The sequence below is a fragment of the Dermacentor silvarum genome, chromosome 1, assembly GCF_013339745.2.
Source record: "Dermacentor silvarum isolate Dsil-2018 chromosome 1, BIME_Dsil_1.4, whole genome shotgun sequence".
Lineage (NCBI taxonomy): Eukaryota > Metazoa > Arthropoda > Arachnida > Ixodida > Ixodidae > Dermacentor > Dermacentor silvarum.
In genome coordinates this window covers 227020396-227039303 of record NC_051154.1, presented here as the reverse complement: position 1 = coordinate 227039303, position 18908 = coordinate 227020396, and the positions used below count along the sequence as shown (strand labels likewise).

The 18908-nt window shown below is 49.6% G+C and overlaps 1 protein-coding gene across 3 annotated transcripts in view; it reads left to right on the top strand.

Annotated features, from left to right (window-relative positions):
* The window catches only part of LOC119436857 (uncharacterized), a 334612-nt gene that overhangs the window by 224345 nt on the left and 91359 nt on the right, over positions 1-18908 (top strand). For all 3 annotated transcript variants that reach the window (XM_037703866.2, XM_049660039.1, XM_037703867.2), the window contains one exon: positions 9585-9677. In XM_037703866.2, coding sequence (XP_037559794.1) covers positions 9585-9677 — 93 coding nt within the window. The remainder of the gene's footprint in view (positions 1-9584; positions 9678-18908) is intronic.

The window sequence follows — 18908 nt, the reverse complement described above, 5'->3', positions numbered from 1 at the left end:
GTTAGTTCAGCCGCTGAGTCGCAGCGCCGTCGTGGGAATGCTTGTCCTGCGTGTATTGGAGCTTCTGTGCAGGTCGCTGTAGATATTGATCGTAGCACAATAACGATGATAGTCTTGTTCGCTTTTCTTTGGTCATTAATCATCCGCGCAGTTTCGCTGTTCTCTCCCCGTCAAATCTGCGGCGTTGTAAGTGACTGCCGTCATTAACCAGCCTCACAGTGTATGCTCCATGAAAGTAGCTATTCTTGCATGACAGAGTGACCTTCACAAGAGCAACGCCATTACGTCGAGTGCTCATTATAAGCTCGAAGCAGTTTCAGCCAGCTTGAGCGAGCTTATGTTTAGAACAGTCGGTGTTCAGTTTTTCCCCCAAAATGCGGCATGTTGTAATCCGGAGCAAATTTCTTGAGACTTCGCTGCTTCTGGAGGGACATTTGGTTGGTAGGCTTGTAACAACTCTGCCGCTGTTTTCGAAAAAACAAAACAAAATAAAAACAGATATTTTCTGCGATTCCTGCGGCTCTGAACTCATTTACTGTGACACCAGCCGGCTGTCACAGTGGACAGCGCCATATCATTATTAAGAACCACTTCTTTGCTATGCACACACCATCGTCCACGTTGTCTGTAGTACCACCGTTGCGGCCTCCAAAATACACGCAGAAACGCCACCACTGTCAGAGTCCTTGTGGCGCGCGCGCATGACGCCGCACATAAGCCCCTGAAAAATAAACTTATTTTTCCGAGGCTTTAGCCGCACAAATTTCCAAGCGCCGAAACTACGCGATATCGCAGTGGTTTGCGCGTCCAGCTCCCAAGTGCACGTTGCCGCAGGAGCAGTAGATGGAATCGCTTTGTTTTAGGGGCGAAGCTCCTTAGGGAGTGGGTCTGTCCTTCCTCCGATGTAGTATGTAGCCACCTGTAGTTTTATGAAGTGTTCACTAGATGGCGTAAGTGTCGATCTTTCTATATATAAGTGCATATAATGTCACTAGATGGCGTTAGTTTTTCGTATACTTGATGAGAAAACCTACAATGTAGTGCGATGGGTTACCGCTAGGGGTGTTATAATAAAAGGTGCTCGCTCTTGGCGCGCTTTCTCTTTCGCTCGGAGTCGCCGGATGGAAGACAAGGCTGCAGAGCGGAGAGCGCGGAAGGCGGCGGCGGCGCGCGCTCGCAGGCAGAATCCCGCGGTGAGAGCCCGCGAGGCCGCGGCTTCAAGACAGGCAGCGCGGCTGCGGCGCGAAGCGGATCTTCAAAATGTAAGGAACAGGGAATCGGCACGAAAGCGCGCGTATCGACAGGCAGATCCCGAGGCTGTGAGAGCTCGTGAAGTGGCCAATCCCTCCGGAGCTTCGCCCCATCATCATCATTCACCTCATAGATATGCTGTGCATTTTTTTTATTTTTTAGATAACAATCATACGAACACTTCGCCGTCGTGGTGCTGTCACGGCATCCGGACGCATGCGCGTGGAGGGCTAGATAGTATCCAGCGGCGCGCGCAGCGCGTTTGGCTGCAAAAACGACGAAGCCCGCACGAAGGACGATACGCTCAATCGGCTCTGCAGCGAAACCGGGGCAGCGTTGTGCGCACAAACACTGTAGCGTTCGTGCTGAGCAAGCCGTGTGCATAAACACCACCACCTCGTGGTGCAGTCACAGTGGCCCGAGCGAAGCGGACAGTAAACTTCCAGCTGCAAAACGCCGACGGTTTTCCATCGTTCTCACGTCGTGCACCATCGCGGTGTGGCGGCCGGCGCTCCTCGTCGCGCCAGCGTTGGCAGGCGCCTGGCAGGCTGCCAGCACATGCCTCGCGTGATACGTCGCGCCAGAGGAGCTTCACCGCAACGCTAAACCTTGTTACCGCTTTGAATGCTTCGCCATTCAGGCGGAAGTACGCATTTTTCTTCGCAGTGTGGCGAGGGTGGCGCTGAGGATGAGAAGGGTGGCGTGATGGCGACGACGGCCTCCGTTGTCGAAGTAACGGAAATAACGGACGGACGGATACAGCAAGCTCATATTAGAGCTTTTAAAGATTCCCCCCCTGCAAAAACCGGCTTGCAGCTTACCCGCCATGGCGTTGTGTATGCATTTTAGCCAACTTCGGGTACTCTGGCTGGCTCTCTCTCTTTTCGAGTGAAGCACATTTAGTGTCAATATTGTTGAGAGCATCTTCGTAGTCCTTCTACTGGCTCTCCTCTTTGGCAGATAAAGCATATGATGTTTTGCGCAGTCCTTGCGGCATTTGGAAAGACACGCGCACTCGTTACGTCTTTGTGTCTTTTCAGCTGCAGTGTACCATTTAATTTTAATTGTAGGCCTATTGAGAATTTTTGGCAGTTGAACAGCATGAAATGAAATACACGTATGTCTGAGCTAACAACAGCTCTACTTTCGCGCTACCCGACTTGAACGAGCGCGTTGTTTAGTCAGCTTATTGTATGTCTCAGGACCGGAATATCCAGCGGCCTACTTACATTTAGTGCGCGTGCGCCTTTGTACTTACAACTCAGATATACTTACATACGACTACATGTGTATCGCATCACTTTACAGCTGCGTGCAAGTGTGACGGTCCGTTTTTTTTTTTTTCCGGATTTGACCTCGCACTGGGTTTTGTCCCACCGGATGTGTTGCCTCCTCATCACCCTGATGGCGGCAGTCTCCATGAGTCGCCACGTCTCGACCGTATGTGGGCTTCTGGGTATACATATAAGCTCCGATACCCTGTGTATAGAAGACATACCACCTTGGCTGCGCACGCTTTTACGAGACGTGGGCGTCGTCGTGTACATATTTATACGCACGTTCGCGCGCGCGCGCACCCGCGCTGTCGCATTAGCAGATGACCGCGCGCACGCGGCTCGCAGCAATGCCCTCACCGCGTCTCCTCTTTAGACATACTCACGGGGGCCGCTGCCCGGCCGTTAAAAGCAGTCTCGGCTGCAGCCTGGTCGCCACCCCTGTATACAGTTCTATACCTAGTATATGTATATATACTTTGCGCGAGGTATACCACCACCAGACACCCGCGTATTACGGTAATCGCTCCGCTTTTTGGCGCGTCTCATGCATGAAAGAACAATACCGGTGGTGCTCTGCTGCCGCAGCCAGTCTGTGCCCTAGCTGTTCCCTAACAACCGCGCGCACACACAACTTCACCTCCGCGAGGGTGTTCCAGCAGTCAGCAGCAGCAGCCTGTGGTGCGTGCCGCGCGCACGAGCGCCTCTTTAGGCATTTAGGGCGCCCGCGGAGAACGCGCGCTTCACCGCCCTGGTGATTCCGCGCGCCGTCGTGGATGCGATTCTGGTCGCATCAGGCTTGTTGCGCGTGCGTCATCTTTTTCTCTATTCCGCCGGTCTATTTATAACGCGCGACACAGCCCGTGACAAGAAGAAAAGTACAGAAAAGGACGGTGGTGGGGGTCGCAATTAAATTTACCCTTGCATGAAGAGTTTGTATATCTCCGCGGTGCCTCGTGGTCCTATAGGCCGGGCACTCCCTCTTGGTCGCATTGGAGCAGGTAGCGGTTGACCGCGCGGGGTTATCTATAGGTGCCCCTGCGCGCGCGCGCTGATTCCACTCCGATGCCGCCGCTGACCTACATGTTTTGTTGACTGGCTGCGTCGCAGCCCGATGCAGCGCTACGCTTCTGCCCCGGTGCGGCGGCCGGGCCTTGGAGCGAAGAAAACCGCGGCGGGCGAAATGAAGTCTTTTCTTCTTCTTCCTCGTGCTGCCCGCCTTTCTCTTTTGTCATCCGCGGTGCGCGCACTCGTTGTGTGCGCGTACAGTGCGCGGGAGCGTCGCGGTGTGTAAAACACAAAGCGGCGCCCGGCGGCGCTGAAGCGTCTCTCAAGATCAAGATGCCTGCGTGCGCGCAGGTCTGGTTGCGCGCGCGCTCTGGAATTAATTTCCTCGCTCGTTGTCAGTGTCGGGGATCTGTATAGTTAGCGTCACGAGAAAAATGAAAGCTGTCGGCGGCGGGATTGAAGAGGCTGCCTCAGAGACGCCTCTCGCGTATACAGTATATATACATCATCGCTTGCACACCGCGTGCGCTTCAATTATCGCTTCGCTGGCGTATAGTCCGGCAGAATGGCCTTGTCTCCCCTCGATTACTTTTGTTTATGGTTATTTTTCTTCCTGTGCAATCTGGTGAACGCGATTGCACAGCCGCAATAGCTGCAGTCACTTACCCGGCCACGCTGCAGGGAACGTGGAAATGGCGCATATCTCGAAACGCGATCCATCCTCAGAATCCATTCCAGGTGGATATGCCTTGCAAACTCGCCGGTTGCAATTCGTCAATTGCAGTGTGTGCAGTGAAGTAATTAGTTAGAAAATTTATTAGTGAATTTTTCGGCAATTATTTGATTATGCATATTGATTTATCGTGGAAGCCCGCCTCTTCGATTAATTTAGCTCAAAGTCGAAAATTATGTTATCCGCCGCACGCGATTTTAAGAAATGCTGTACATTCTAAAAGAAAAAAAAAAAACCGTATTATGCTGGGTGCCTGGTCACAGCGGCATTGAAAGCGCTGTACTTGCTGACCGAAACGCAGCATTTGTATAGCTCTGGGAACAATTAAGAGGCATTCCAGTCACAGATATGAGAGCTCTCCTGCGTAAGGGACTTGAGAAATTATACTGGAAACAACAGTGGGATTCTGAAACACGCAATAAGCTCCACGCAATTATTGCACATTTATCGCACTGGATGATCGAAAGAAGATGCAAGACAAACAAATGTTTAGTTTTGTAAACTTGGAATAGGACATGCATACTCAACACTTTCTTACCTTCAGACTGGAAACGAACTTCCCCTGTGTGTGGCAAGGTCCGGAGAAGGATTGACAATACTCCACGTTCTCATGCAATGCCGTGAAGCACAGGCGGAAAGGAAAAAAAAATAATGTTTTTCTTGTATTTCATGTATACAGAATATCCCTACCAACCTGCTTTAAAAAATAAAAAATAAATAAAAATTAAAGAACCCCAGGTGGTCAGAATTAATCCGGTGTCCCCCACTACGGCGTGCCCCATAATCATATCGTGGTTTTAGCACGTGACACCCCATAATATAACTTTTTTAAATTTTAGCGTGATGAAAACGGCGCGAAAGACGAGGTGAGGTGTCGAGTTTTGACCTTATTTCAATCTATATCATGGCAGTTTTATACGCTCAACACAATCACCATGCAAGACAAACAAATGTTTAGTTTTGTAAACTTGGAATAGGACATGCATACTCAACACTTTCTTACCTTCAGACTGGAAACGTAGATGCCCATATTTTAAGCGCAGGTATATTTTAGGTATCTACTATACAGCCAGGGCATTTTATGCCTCTTTACAGCCGTACCACATTTATCATCGATTGACGACTCATAGTCGTGTTCTTAGTGCTATTTTGGCCACACGTGACCCTTGCACTGTAAAATCCTACATATTATCATCACTATAGTTGTTTCGTTTGCTGAGCATGCTGTTGTGGTGTTGCAGTCCAGGTCGTGTGTTGTCGATTTTCATCAGATTATGCGTATCATACGGAACCAAATGTGATACTAGAATTTTTTGTAGAACATCCACCCGCGCACGCACGCACGAAACTTTACGAGTTAAATTTTGCTTATGTACAAGAAAAGAAAAGAACGGAAAACCTACTTTCGCACGAGAAGCGGATAAGCAAATCTACCCCGCCAAAGTTTGGAACCAAACATCGTGCTTACACACAGAGTTTTACAGTACTGATCTTGTAATGCGTTAGCGTAAAGAGTTTCATAGTGGAAAAAAGTGTACGTGTGAAAGTGTGGGAAGCTGGTCACGTGATAGATGTAGAGAGGGAATGGGAGAGCTTAGAAGAGCGTGTATATATATATATATATATATATATATATATATATATATATATCTTGAAACTGACGGTGGCCATGCTCCGTACCACCGTCACTTCGCCCCTCGAAAAGGCCGGACGTGTGTCGAGTGAGCTCCTGAACAACACCTGCAATCTGGTGAACGCGGCTTAAATCATGGATGATCCGGGACCTCACCGAGGTGCGACGTAATGCTAACGCAGTTCTCTCGCATTTACCGCTAAATCGCCACATGATTTTTTTATCAATAGCCTTACTTTTCTTCTTCTACTTTTCCATATTATTATTAATGTTGAAAAATAGAAAGGTAGGCCACTCTATGGCCCGGTTATACCGAGATCCAAAATGGACTATTCAGGCAAGAATAATGACGAAGAAAAACAACGCAACGAGGCCATCTTGCGGAACAGTAAACAGTCGGAGTTGGCCGGGATCGCGCTTGAGTCGCTGTGTGAGTTGCGTGAGTGGACCGAGGGAGGTTAATGCACCTTGTGCCCGCTTGAAACACAAGGTGTTCACTTAGGCTGATTATCCGATCTACAAGATGGGTATATAGGGGTTTGGCACCGTGTTTATTGCGATTTCTTTTCCGTTACACTCTGGTTGACGCGATCGTTGTTGCTGAATACTTTGGTAGCTTGGCGAATGTACGCGTCGTAGTGGCTATTGTCTCGCCCTTGTGCGCCAATAGAGCTTTTTTTAAAATGAGAGGCATTTCTTGGTGAACATTTGCTACTTTGACAGTATCTATCTATCTATCTATCTATCTATCTATCTATCTATCTATCTATCTATCTATCTATCTATCTATCTATCTATCTATCTATCTATCTATCTATCGATCTATCTATATATCTATCTATCTATCTATCTATCTATCTATCTATCTATCTATCTATCTATCTATCTATCTAGCCGCCTACGTCTTTGTGCTCTCATAGTCGTTTCGTTAACTTGGTATGTACCAAAATTAGCATACTATGACAAGAGTATATGACGAACATAAATGATAAGTCATGACATGCGTGTCATGTAGATCATGAAACGGCCGCCTACGTCTAGGCACTCTCATGGTCGTTTCGTTAACTTGGTAGGTACCAAAATTGGCATAGTATGACAGGAGTGTATGACGAACATAAGTGATAGGTCATGACATAAATCATGCGTTGATTTCATGGGTCATTGTCATGACGTGCGTGTCCTGTAGGTCATAACAATGACTCAGCGAAAAATATTAACACTCAAAAACCAATATAATGGGTTCGGACGTGGGTACTAAGTTTAGGAAACACTAAATGATCGTGGTAGAAGTCATATTCACGAGCATGACTCAGCATAAATGACAGTGACTCAGCGAAAAAAGATTAACACTCAAAAACCACTGGAATGGGTTCGGACGTGGGTACTAAGTTTAGGAAACACTAAATGATCGTGGTAGAAGTCATATTCATGAGCATGACTCAGCATAAATGACAGTGACTCAGCGAAGAAATATTAACACTCAAAAAAGTGTCACAGTTTCGCCCTAAGGGCGAAGCAATGAATGCGATAGCAACACAGCAATGTCATACGAAGTAAGGTGAGCGGCCTTGGTAGCAATATGAATTGTAGTAAACATGAGCTGATTAAGTAAGCAGGTGTACTGCGGCGTAAGTAGACCGACATGAAGAGAGACTCGATGACCACGAGAAGGCGCGTGTGAAACGGTGGTGTTGATGAGAAGCGCTTACCGTGGGCAGCGCGTGCGAAGGGACACACCTGTAGTGCTGCACTGCCGATCTGGGCAGCATTCCATGTGTAGCGTGCGTTGGAAAATGTGGCCCGACTATTACTAACTGAATGAACAAGCGTGGTGTGAGCGCGCACAAACAAACATGAATAGATCACACTGAATGACTGCAGCCAACGACTGTCAAAACGCTGGCAGCGCAACGTACCTTCGCCCGCGCAGGTACGTGCGGTCTATCGCTTCAACGGAAACTGAGGGCGCATAAAGGTCAGAGCCGTGTGGAGATAAGAGACGGTGCGGTCGAACGAACGACGACCGCGGTTGTTGGCAGCGTAGAAGTGCGCCCCTACCCCCCCCCCCCCCCCGCTCCCTCCGGCGCTGGCTTCCCGCTTCCTTGCTTGCGCGTGGGGGATTGAGTGCGTTCGCTCTCCGTGATAGCGCGCGTCCCCGCACGCTTCCGCTGGGGCATACGGCGCGCGGCGAAGATTTTATCTATACGGAACCTCACGGCGACGGCGACGGCGACGCCGACGGCAGAAATCCGGTTGAAGTGTCCATATAATTGCTATCGCAATAAAACCACTGGAATGGGTTCGGACATGGGCACTAAGTGAAGGAAACACTAAAGGATGATGGTAGAAGTCATAGTCATGAGCATGACTCAGCAAAAATGACAATGACTCAGCGAAAAATGATTAATACTCATAAGCCACTGAAATGAGCTCTGACGTGGGCACTAAGTGAAGGAAACACTAAAGGGTGATGGTAGAAATCATAGTCATGAGCATGACTCAGCAAAAATAACAATGACTCAGCGAAAAATGACTAACACTCCAAACCCCTGGAATGGGTTCTGACGTGGGTACTAAGTGAACAAAACACTAAAGGATTGTGGTAGAATTCATAGTCATAACCATGACTCAGCAAAAATGAGAATGACTCAGCGAAAATAGATTAACACTCAAAAAACAATGGAATGGGTTCGGATGTGGTACTAAGTGGAGGAAAAGGCTAATGGTTGATGGTGGAAGTCATAATCATGAGCATGATTAAGGATTTCGCCTTAAGATCTATTCGCTGTAGCTAAAGGGACTCCTGAGGACTCATGACATGAATGTCGTCACATGCGTGTTATTAAGGTCATCAAAGAGCCGACTACGTCTTGGTGCTCTCATGGTCGTTTCGTTAACATGGTAGGCTCCCCGCACACTGCTTCGCATAACATCGATTCCCACAGGGCGTGGGATCTGCCGGCTTTTTTTTTTTCTTTTATTTGCAAGATAACACCAAATGATGTTGATTGCAGTTTGCTTACGCACACGTCTCCACGCAGAAGAGATATGTTCTTCCTTAATAGTAGAACCACGAGGCTTATCCTTGCTAAATTTGTTTGCCCCCCCCCCCCCCCCCACACACACACACACACACGTGCACACACACACCCGCACTGCCGCGGGCGCGCCAAACTTTCGTTATCTTTATTCTTATTTTCTTTTTTCTTTATTGAATTGAACGCCCCCCCCCCCCCCCCCCCCCCCCTTGAGTACGCACCAAATCGATGTGAATTCACTTAAGCGCGTATTCATTACAACAGCGATTCTTCTTCGGAATATGGCTGCGATTCAGAGTATCACTTTATTCCAACCATAATTCGCGCTTCACGGAGAGAGCGAGAGAAAGCAAAAAACAAACAAATAAGGAAGAAAACATACAAGGGGGAACTTTATGGAGCCGAACCAGACGAACAGCACCGTTCGCGAAAGCGTCCCCGACCCTCCTTCGGGAAACTATCAGTGCGACGTGGCGCACACTTGCCCCCCCCCCCCTCCCCCCCGTATGCCTCGGCGGAGGACTCGCGCTTTTCAGCGCTCATTCGCGCGGTGTCTGTGCAGTGTCGAGTGCTGCCAAAAATGCAGCCATCTATGTAGAGCGCCTCCACGAAAACGCTAAGCTCATCGTTCATTTTGTTCTGCGCAGGATGCAGGCTACGGAACCAGCAGCGCTGACACCGTCGTCCCATCGCTCAGGCCGGATGCAGCGTCGGCGGCGGCCGCAAAGCCGCGGAGTCTGGTGAGTGGCACCGCGTGCGCTTCGTGCTCTCAGAGCTATTCAGCTCATCTTGGGGAGTAGCAGGAACGCGAATGCATCAAGTGTGGATATAATAATAATGCGGGGCTTCATTTTTGTAATATTGAAAATATTGGTTGCTTTCGTACACATCTTTCGAGCGTTCAGTTCAACTATGAAAAAAACGAAAGAAACCCTCTTGGTGGGGTACATCACTGCGGACAGAATGTCATTTATTGCGTCCTCGTGTATCCTATATTTTATTTTTCAAGAGCTCGGCTAACGTTGGTTGGGACAATCTGTATATATACATGTATATTCGAGAAGCCAGTTTCCGCAGGTGCTCCTGCGCGTATAGTTCAAGGAAATCGCTAAGCGTTACCTTGAATTCGGCCTTAAACGCTCGCGGCCGACAGTGCTGTCGGCCGCGAGCGTGAAGAGGCTTCGCCTGCATGGCGTTAATGGCAGTTTCGCAGTGGCTAACCTTTAGGTTTATTCGCGTACTGAGTGTAACCGCGCAGAGTCCTGCCTGACAGCTGTCTGGCATCCGAAGCCATTTCCTCTAGGACACGGTTGCTAATAGCGTCGCGATGAGATGGTGCGCAGGAAGTTTAGAAGTCATTATGAGTCGCAAAGACCGTATAATACGACGTGGGTATAAAGCAACACTATATACGGTGATGTTTGCCTCCCTTGGAATTCTTGCAGTTTTGTGCTCTGGTTTTTTTTTTTTTTTTTTTTTTTTTTTTTTTTGCACGACTAGTGTCGTAACGGCTGGCTACGCGTTACGCTGTGTCGGGGATGTTATATACGGCCTGGGTAACGTCAGAATGCAGAATTCGCACATTGATATTTAGAGCTGGAATTTGCAAACCATCCCGAATATAGTTCCATATCTGCCTCTATACAACTCTATGCTGAATGATTTACACGAGTGATTTACACCAGGTTTCCTTCAAGTTCCTTCAAAGCTTAAAAGGATGGGCTATTACAGATTACCCCGCTTGTGAAGAGCTTCTACTAGATGTCCCGTTATTGAGCAGACATGTCTGTAATACCTAACGTGTTTTGTCGCCTGTGAAATCCTTGCATCGGCAAGGAGTGATAGCGGCGTCGGCTCGGGACAGCCGGTGTACGGCTTCCGATCCACTCGCGGGATGTGAGGACGTGCCTTCAGACAACGTGCTACTTGTGTGACAAAAGAGAAAAGTCGCGCGGTTCTCGCTATTCCTGCCTCGCTTTAGACTTCAGGGCGGCGTGAGTCCGGAGCCGAACGAGAGAAGATGGGAGGGACAGCACGGGCCATTAATTCAGCCACGGCTACTATGGTGGAGCGGGAATACGGGCTCGGGGCCCGTATTCACAAATCACTTCGTACGCTAGTTGATCGTAGGAACAAGCGCAGGCCGCTTGTCATAACGAACATATCATTAGCGGAGACGGGCTGGTAATGACAAATTGTCGTTGCGAAGTTGGAACTTCGGCCCCAGTCTTTTGGTGCGTTTTTTATGTTCGTGTCGTGTAGAAAATATTACATGGTTCGCTGCTATACCGTAGCTGAATTGATGCCTTTCTTCCAACCGTTACCGTAAATCTGAATGTAAGACAGTTTTTGCATTGCGGACTTTATTGAAGATTAGAATTAGATCCTGACTGCCACTTGTGGATCGCCTCTGCAATAGGCGCTCGAGAGCTGGTATGGTGGCGCTGCGGCGCTAGAACAACCAGCACCGCGAGTAGCGACCAGTATTTTAAACGAAGCAGTTTGCTCCGCGGCAATTATCTTTACCGAAAGCAGTCATGTTTACGGCGTTAGAGAAGAAATTATGAGTGCAGCGGACCCCTCCGACGTTGTTGGTCGATGTGTCGTGCGAATGAAAAGCGTCGATTACGACGTGCGGCTTCAGGTAAGCAAAACGACCGTTATTTCTTTCGCTCTCTCTCATTCTTTCGTTTTTTATTACTCAATTGTCTTCACGCCCAAGGCACCTTGTGGGAGCGAGCTGCACATGTAAGGCTGGATGCCGAGGGTGGTGTAAACAAGCCGCGGCCCTGGCTGTGTTCGGTTTGGTTCTTCACAGGCTGCCAAAGGCCCGCTTCGGGGCTAAAAAAGACAAAGTTCATGACCGCAATGAGCAAATTTCTAATGATAGCAAAAGAAAAAAAAAAAAAAAAGAAACGTTAGAACATCGAACAGCGTCTTTGTTTACCTCGCCCGTCGCACGGCCCGGATCCCGTCGCTCCTTCTCGTAAATTTACCAGGAAATTCATAAAACTTTATCTTTGGGAGCTTAACCGGTGGTGTTTTTGTAGCTGTTGTTGTAGCCGTACAGGCAACAGTACACAGATGCACTCTTTTTTGACGGCGATTCTGCGTCGTTGTTTCGAGGTGCCATGCTTTCGCCCGCACACGCTCAGCAAGGACTGATTAGTAGCTCTCCGCGTCGCAGGCGGCGCCACTTGTTCAGCTCGAAGCTGCAGCTCTCGAGCCCCATACTCTGTGGGACTTCGGTTCCCGTTTTCTCGCGTTTCCGTTCGCGTAACGCTCTAGGGCAAGCGTCGCATCGGCATAGCTGTGTTGCGGTGAGGAAACGAGGTAGCGCGTGGGAAAATATTTTTTACTGCAGACAAACTGTCTGCAGGCCGGACGCTGGCGTCACATGTACTCCACCGCTACATTGTCCTTCTTCGCTGTAGTTTCCTGATGATGTATGAAAGGTTCCCCAGGGCATAATTACCGGGAACAGTACTTGTGTGCACGTAAAAAAAAAAAAAAAAAAGGCCAATGAGTAGAGGTGTGCTTGTTGTTAAGCACGTGAGCGCGTTATGCCTGTGCAGGGTTCAGTACACGAGCACCAAGTTGCTTTCACAAATATTTAGATTAAAAGGAGGGTTCATATTAGCTTAGATTTTTTTTCTTAACCTTTCATTTTCTCGAAATGCAGATCGGTGAAGTGAGTCGGCTATTTTCTACTTGGAGACAATTGAATAGTTTGTGGCGATGACCGCTTGACCGTGTAGCGGTGCTAATCTAATCACTTGAGCCGTTCGAGTTACTGAACATGTTTGGTAACCCGAGTACGCGATTATGTTAATGTATTGTGCAAGTAATCACCGTTACTTAATCGTTTGTCATTAGTTGGGTTGCGGCGCCGCTACGCGGTCAACGCCATGTAGCGCGGGACGCGAGGCGTTATTCCGAGGAGACCCCGTTCAAACGTTTTCATTACCTGCCGGTAGCAGCCCGCGGCAGGTCTGATTGTCCTCGACGCTGAACGACTGTCTGTCTGCGTGCGCCGACACTGCATTTGCGAGGGGTCAGCGCGAGGAAGGGGCGGGCGGGTGCCACACACTCGCGCTCTCCCGCCGGGTAACCCGCGGCGAACAATGGTGTGAAAGTGATTGAGGTAACCGACCGCGGGTCATTTCGTAATTACAGCCGCGGCGCACCGCCGAGGCCTAAACGCCGAAGCTCCTCCGTTCACCCACCCGCACGAACTCCTGCGGTGATGGCACGCCGGCGCGCGCGGCGGCGGCGTCCGATTGTTTCTGCGCGTATGTGTGTACGTACAAGCAGAGTCTTTTGTCCCACATTGAGCCAAGTTGGAGAACAATTGAAGTTTTGCATCCGCCGGGGGCCGCCGCAGCAGCAACGGTGCATCCGGACGGTTATATTGTTGCGCGTGGAACTTGGCCCCGTGCGCCTGTACGGCGGCGCGCGGGGAGCGCAGCGGCAGCGACCTCTGGTGTCACCGGGGTCCCGCGAGCCCCCACCGCGTGGTGCATGTGGTTACGCCAGGCGTAATACGGCGGAAAGCTGCCGCGTCCGTTTCGATTAGGAGAGTAATTGAGTCCGGCGCAAGAGTATATAGGCGAGGGGGGAGGGGGGGGGATTCGTGTTTGGACCCGCCGCCGCCGCGCGTAGTATGCGTGCCGGAAACACCGCTGTTCTGCCCCTGCATGCTCTCGCCACGGCAGTTTCGATATCATTGCGCGTCGTGGCGGTCGACCCGCGACCCCGGCCTGGCCTGTAATGAGTGTCGAGAAGCGTGGGTTGTACCTTGCGTCGTTGACGGAACCCATTGATTTCGGTCGGGGCACGTGCTCGTCTGATCGCAGCCTGTGCGGCCGGCCGTCCTCCGCGAGGTGGTACTTGCAAACGACGTCAGTAGCGATGGGCGGCTTGAACGAAGAGGGACGTTGAGGGACGTTGGACGCCGATATGCGTTCCGCTGCTCTCTGTCCAGCGAACCCGGAAAAAAAAAAGCCTCTTTAGATTGTCGACAATCGGAGGAAGGGCCGAATGAGCAAATGAAGGATGACGGACGCACTTACGTTTCTGGTGCGGTGTATTGCCGGAAAGACGGGTAGCTCTAATGCCATGCGTAACCGAGGAAGTAATCTTGTAATGGCAGGTAATCACTAAATGTAATCAATTGTAATGGCAGGTATCAATATATATATATATATATATATATATATATATATATATATATACACGATGCACTAGGGCGTCCGGTAATAACGAGAAACAGAAAAAAACTAAATGCCACCAGGTTATATTTTAATAAGTGGTGCGCACGTAGACAAGATGTTCAACGCAAGTCGCACCGAAGCACGAACGGCCAAGTCTACATGTACAAAAGTCTTTCTGACGGTTTTGGGTATATGTTTACTGACCTCATATCCTTCTGACACCTCCAGTGCACGAAAGTACGTCAGCCCCCCCCCCCCCCCCCCCTCCCCCGCGTGAGATATGTCGCGCTATTAAACTGGACGAATTAATGGCTATATCCTTGGCGCTACAGATTCAACGGGCAGTGCAGCTCTTTTATATACTTGCTTTCCTCAACTGCGAATCTTTCTTTTTGAGAATGCTCTATCGTTTTTCACTCAGAGGTGAATGCCGATTCTTCGTTGTGATTGAACTATCGAGTGTTGCATAAAGTCTAGCTTGCTACCTTTGATTGCGCGCCAATTCGTTCCTTTTGTTTTTCCCTTTTTTTTGTATTTTCAATCTGCTGTAAAAGGTGAGGTTTCGCATTGTGAAACGAAGTCGGAAATGCCGACTCTTTACACGTCGTAGCTGCGGGGCAAACTTATGGCTTGATTTGTAAATTCCTGCGTCAAATTCACGTATATGCCTCTTGCGGACGATATACCGCAAACGTATTTATGCGCAAAAAGTTCCCTACGGTGTAGCGAAAAGTTCGGGCGATATGTGTAAGAGGTTATTATCGGTTGTCCTCTGTCGTTTTTCAGAGGAGCTAGCATGGTCTCGTTAAAACGGTGAGATAAGGATCGTATCAGATAATGGGTCTATTACAATACCAGCATTGATGGATTGCCAGTCAACAAAATATCAACTAAAAAATCGACTGTCAACTACACCAACTATACAAAAAATAAGTACATCAACTAAATGCAGGAATTTAGTGTTTCGCCCTTCCGACTTTGCGCGAGTTGAAAGTATTTCTTTTGTTTGTTTCTTTTTTTCTTTCTTTTTTATATTAACTGTGTGCAAGGAGATGTTGGTGCCTGCTAGACGGCGCCGGCTATTCATCTTCTCTTAATTCATAGATGGGATGAGAAATGTAAAAAAAAAAAAAAAAAGATACAAAGAGACGTCACACACAGAATAGAGAAAGTACTATACAGTAACAACAGTTATAAAGTTAACATATACACAACAAAAACTATTGTTCTTTCTTTTTGTAACCTGCCAGGTTCGCAACTTTGGCGCGTGTGTTTCGAGGCGCTCGGAAGAAAAAAACGTTCTTTGTTCTTTCTCACGGTTGCGCTGTTATCGTTCCGCGTCATTTCGAGATGAACGGGGCCGCTAAGCCGAGCGTGCACGCCGAGGAATGTTAATCGCTGGCGGCACTGCAGCGTGGCTCATCGGCAGGGCGCACGCATCATTAGCTTCGGGGTGAAGAGTTGCCGCCGCGGCGCGTTTTGCCTTCTCCCGCAGGGCAGCTGCACGCGCTTCATCTACTGCGGAACAATCGCGATTGACCCGCGCCCAGCAGTGCATGCACTGCACCGCTTTCTCTTTTCTTACTGACCCGCAAGGGGAGAGGAGCAAAATATCAAGCATATCACTCACGACGACGAACGCCCCGCGCGTAAATTTCGATACGTCTATTATTTATTCGCTTTATTGTTTCTGCAGCAGGTGCGAGATCAAAATCTCGTCCGCGATGGCATATCGGCTTGGTTTGTTTGTTTTGCTACCGCGCGCGAGGGCGCTTTGCAGTGCAGCCGCCGCCATATCTATGTACAACTACGCAATCAGCCTCCCGCACCAGACCTGGCAGCAGCTGAGCTTATGTAGCGGAGGGGATCTCTCCGACCGCGCTTGTTTTGCGGCGCCGTCGCGCGCGAATCTTGTCGACGACGCTAGGCTACCTTGAACTCTTCCGTTACCCGCTCGAGATTTGTGCCTCCTTTGCTTTGTTCGGGAGACAAAGACAGTCATTAATTTATGTACGACGGCCCTCGAGCGGATTACGTTTTTTTCTCTTCGCGTTTTGTTTCGCTTTCTGTTCCCCCCCCTCCCTCTATCTCTCGCACGCGCTCTTGGAGATCCTTTGTGCCTGCGAGTCTGCGCGGGGGCTAAATAATAACGACGGTCTCGCTGCGCCGAGCGAGGCCGCAGCGATTATAAGGTTTGCGTGCCGAGCCGTCGACGTCGCATAATTGAAGCCGCCGCGCGGTGAAGGCGGCGACAGCCAGCGCGCACGACTGCTGGAGGAAAGGGAGCGTCTTCGGCGGCGCGTGCCGAGCACCCATTGCGCGCCGCGCGAAGGAGCGCGTGCGCTGGCCCGATTTGCGAAGAGGCGACTCGTTATCGCAGCGGGGGCGCGAGCTCGCCTTGCTGCTTCTCTGGCTCCCAAAAGCGCAAACACGCGGCGCAGCCTTGGCCAGCGCCCCTGCAAACTCCCTTTTTATCGGGGCTGGCAGAAGTGCCAAGTCCCACTTCGCTCAATTATATAGGCCCAACCATTTTCACTCGACGAGGCATCTCCGCAGCAGCTGTGATGGAAAGCAATACTATTTACCATGTGGATTCACTCGCGACCGACGGGTATATACGCCGAGAAATGTCCTATGCTCGGGGGAAATGTGTTCGGCTCTGTTGATCTATTGCTCGTTGCACTTGGAGCGCGACTGTGTATACATTATCGGCGCCACGCCACTTGACCAACAACGAACACATGGGTTCATTACCCGTCGCCACTTTAGCGAGCGTGCCGCATACCGATATATTCGATAAGTATGCGCAGCGCGCGCGCAGAATGGTTCTCGCTATCACTCTTCGTGCTCATTGTCATTTTAAAAATTGCTAGTCAGAATATAGGCGCCTGGTTTTGCCGGAGACACAGTATAAACCTACATATGGCTTGATCGTTACGCGTGGTTGTACAGTTGCGTGGACTATTATTGTACGTGCTGGTTCGTTGCAGCAGGCAGAATTGTGTAGGTTGCGCGTGATCTAGTACGCGATGCTAATGTGCTTACGCATGTACGTGTTCACAGTATACAAACAACACTCGGCACGTATGCTTTGTTCGCGTGGAAACGGGCTTAATTGTCCTTTGTAGTCGCTGTGCTCTACTAAATGTTTCCTCTCTCTCATATGGCATGCGTGATTTGATCAATGCAGACCAGAACACAGTGATTTCATAATCAGGGCGTTAGCAGTTCCGAGGTGGTGTAATTTTAACAGGAAAAAAATTACAAAAGAATTTTTAAAAATGGCTACAGCGGGAACGCGCCAAATAGTCGTTAGTTCTACCACAGGTGCTTCTGTAAAATATATTTTGTGCTGCATTTACGCATTGTCAGTAGATTAGCAGGCGCAGTTAAATTTGATCAATCTGTCCCTGTAAGGTCAACATAAATATAAGAGAATGCATTGCTCGTGCCCTGTCTGACGCCGAAGGCACGCTTCTCTCCAAAGCCGGCACCGGGGCAAAGAGCGCCTTGAAATCGTGCTGTTTACATCTGCGTACAGTTGAGGTGGCGCAAACGATCAGCTTAATTATGCTCTAAGGGACTGCGGATTACTTTAGCTATGTTTAGCGGTTGCTTGTGTCTTATCTTGGTAAAGGAGAGATGCCATATCATACTTGTCTATTGACCCTTTTCGCGGCGATCCCGTGGACGCTGCCATGTTTGATCACGTGGCGACCCGTCCATTGCTTGCCTCAACTGCCTCAGTTGCCTCCGTGTTTACAATGGATGTGTATGACGCCGGTGCGGCTTAGCAAACCTCTGTTTCGGGAGATATCGTAGACGGTGACTGGGTGGACGACACGAAGATTTGCCCACAGCCTCAGAGAACATGCAAAAGCGCTTTCGGAGCTGATTAAGCTACGTCCAAACGGCGCGATCGAGCAGCGCATACGGTGCTTGGCTCTAAAAGCGGGGCTAAATATGAATTCCAAACTTTCCGCTCATGAAATGGATCAGGATTAGTGTGTTTTGCGCTTCGTTCTTTATTTGGCAAATATTTTGAAGCAGCTCATATTTCTGACTCAGTAAAGTTCGTCGGTGCGGTCACTATCTGATTATTATTGCGATAGCAATTATATGGACACTCAAAGAGGATTTCTGCCGTCGCCGTCTCCTTGAGGTTCCGTATGACGTCAACGGCGATGAAATCGTCGCCGCGTGCCGGACGCTGTATGTGCGAGTGAAAGGGCGCGAGGGACGCGCGTTTTCACGGGAAGCGAACGCACGGCGGAGAACAAACGCGCGTTCTGCGCCGTGCTCCCTGAAGGGCTGCAGAATTAAGCCTCTCTTTCCTCCTTTACAATCACCATATGTATAGAGCAAACGCGACTTCTTCCGTTGCGCGAAAGGCCGTGAGGGGACGGGAAGGAAGGAGGGAGGGGAGGCGACGTTTAGCTGCGGCACCAAATGCGTATTTATATAAAACGTTGCGAGACAAGAATGTGGTAAAGACTTCCGACGCTGATCGACGAGTTTCTCGTTCTGATCTCGTCGAAAACCTCCGAGCCGCCCCCAGAGGCCCTGGCAACAGTCACCAACGCCGCGCGCGCGTTCGGTGCGAACGCGGGCAAAACGGCGACAGCGTCGACAACAGTTCTGCGCGTTGCTGGTGCTGCTGCATGTCCAAGTTTATACAGCTGATAAAGCCACTATGCTTACTCCGTATAGCTCTCTACTAAGTTGCTATCGCAATTGATGTTTCGCCTTTCGGGTGAA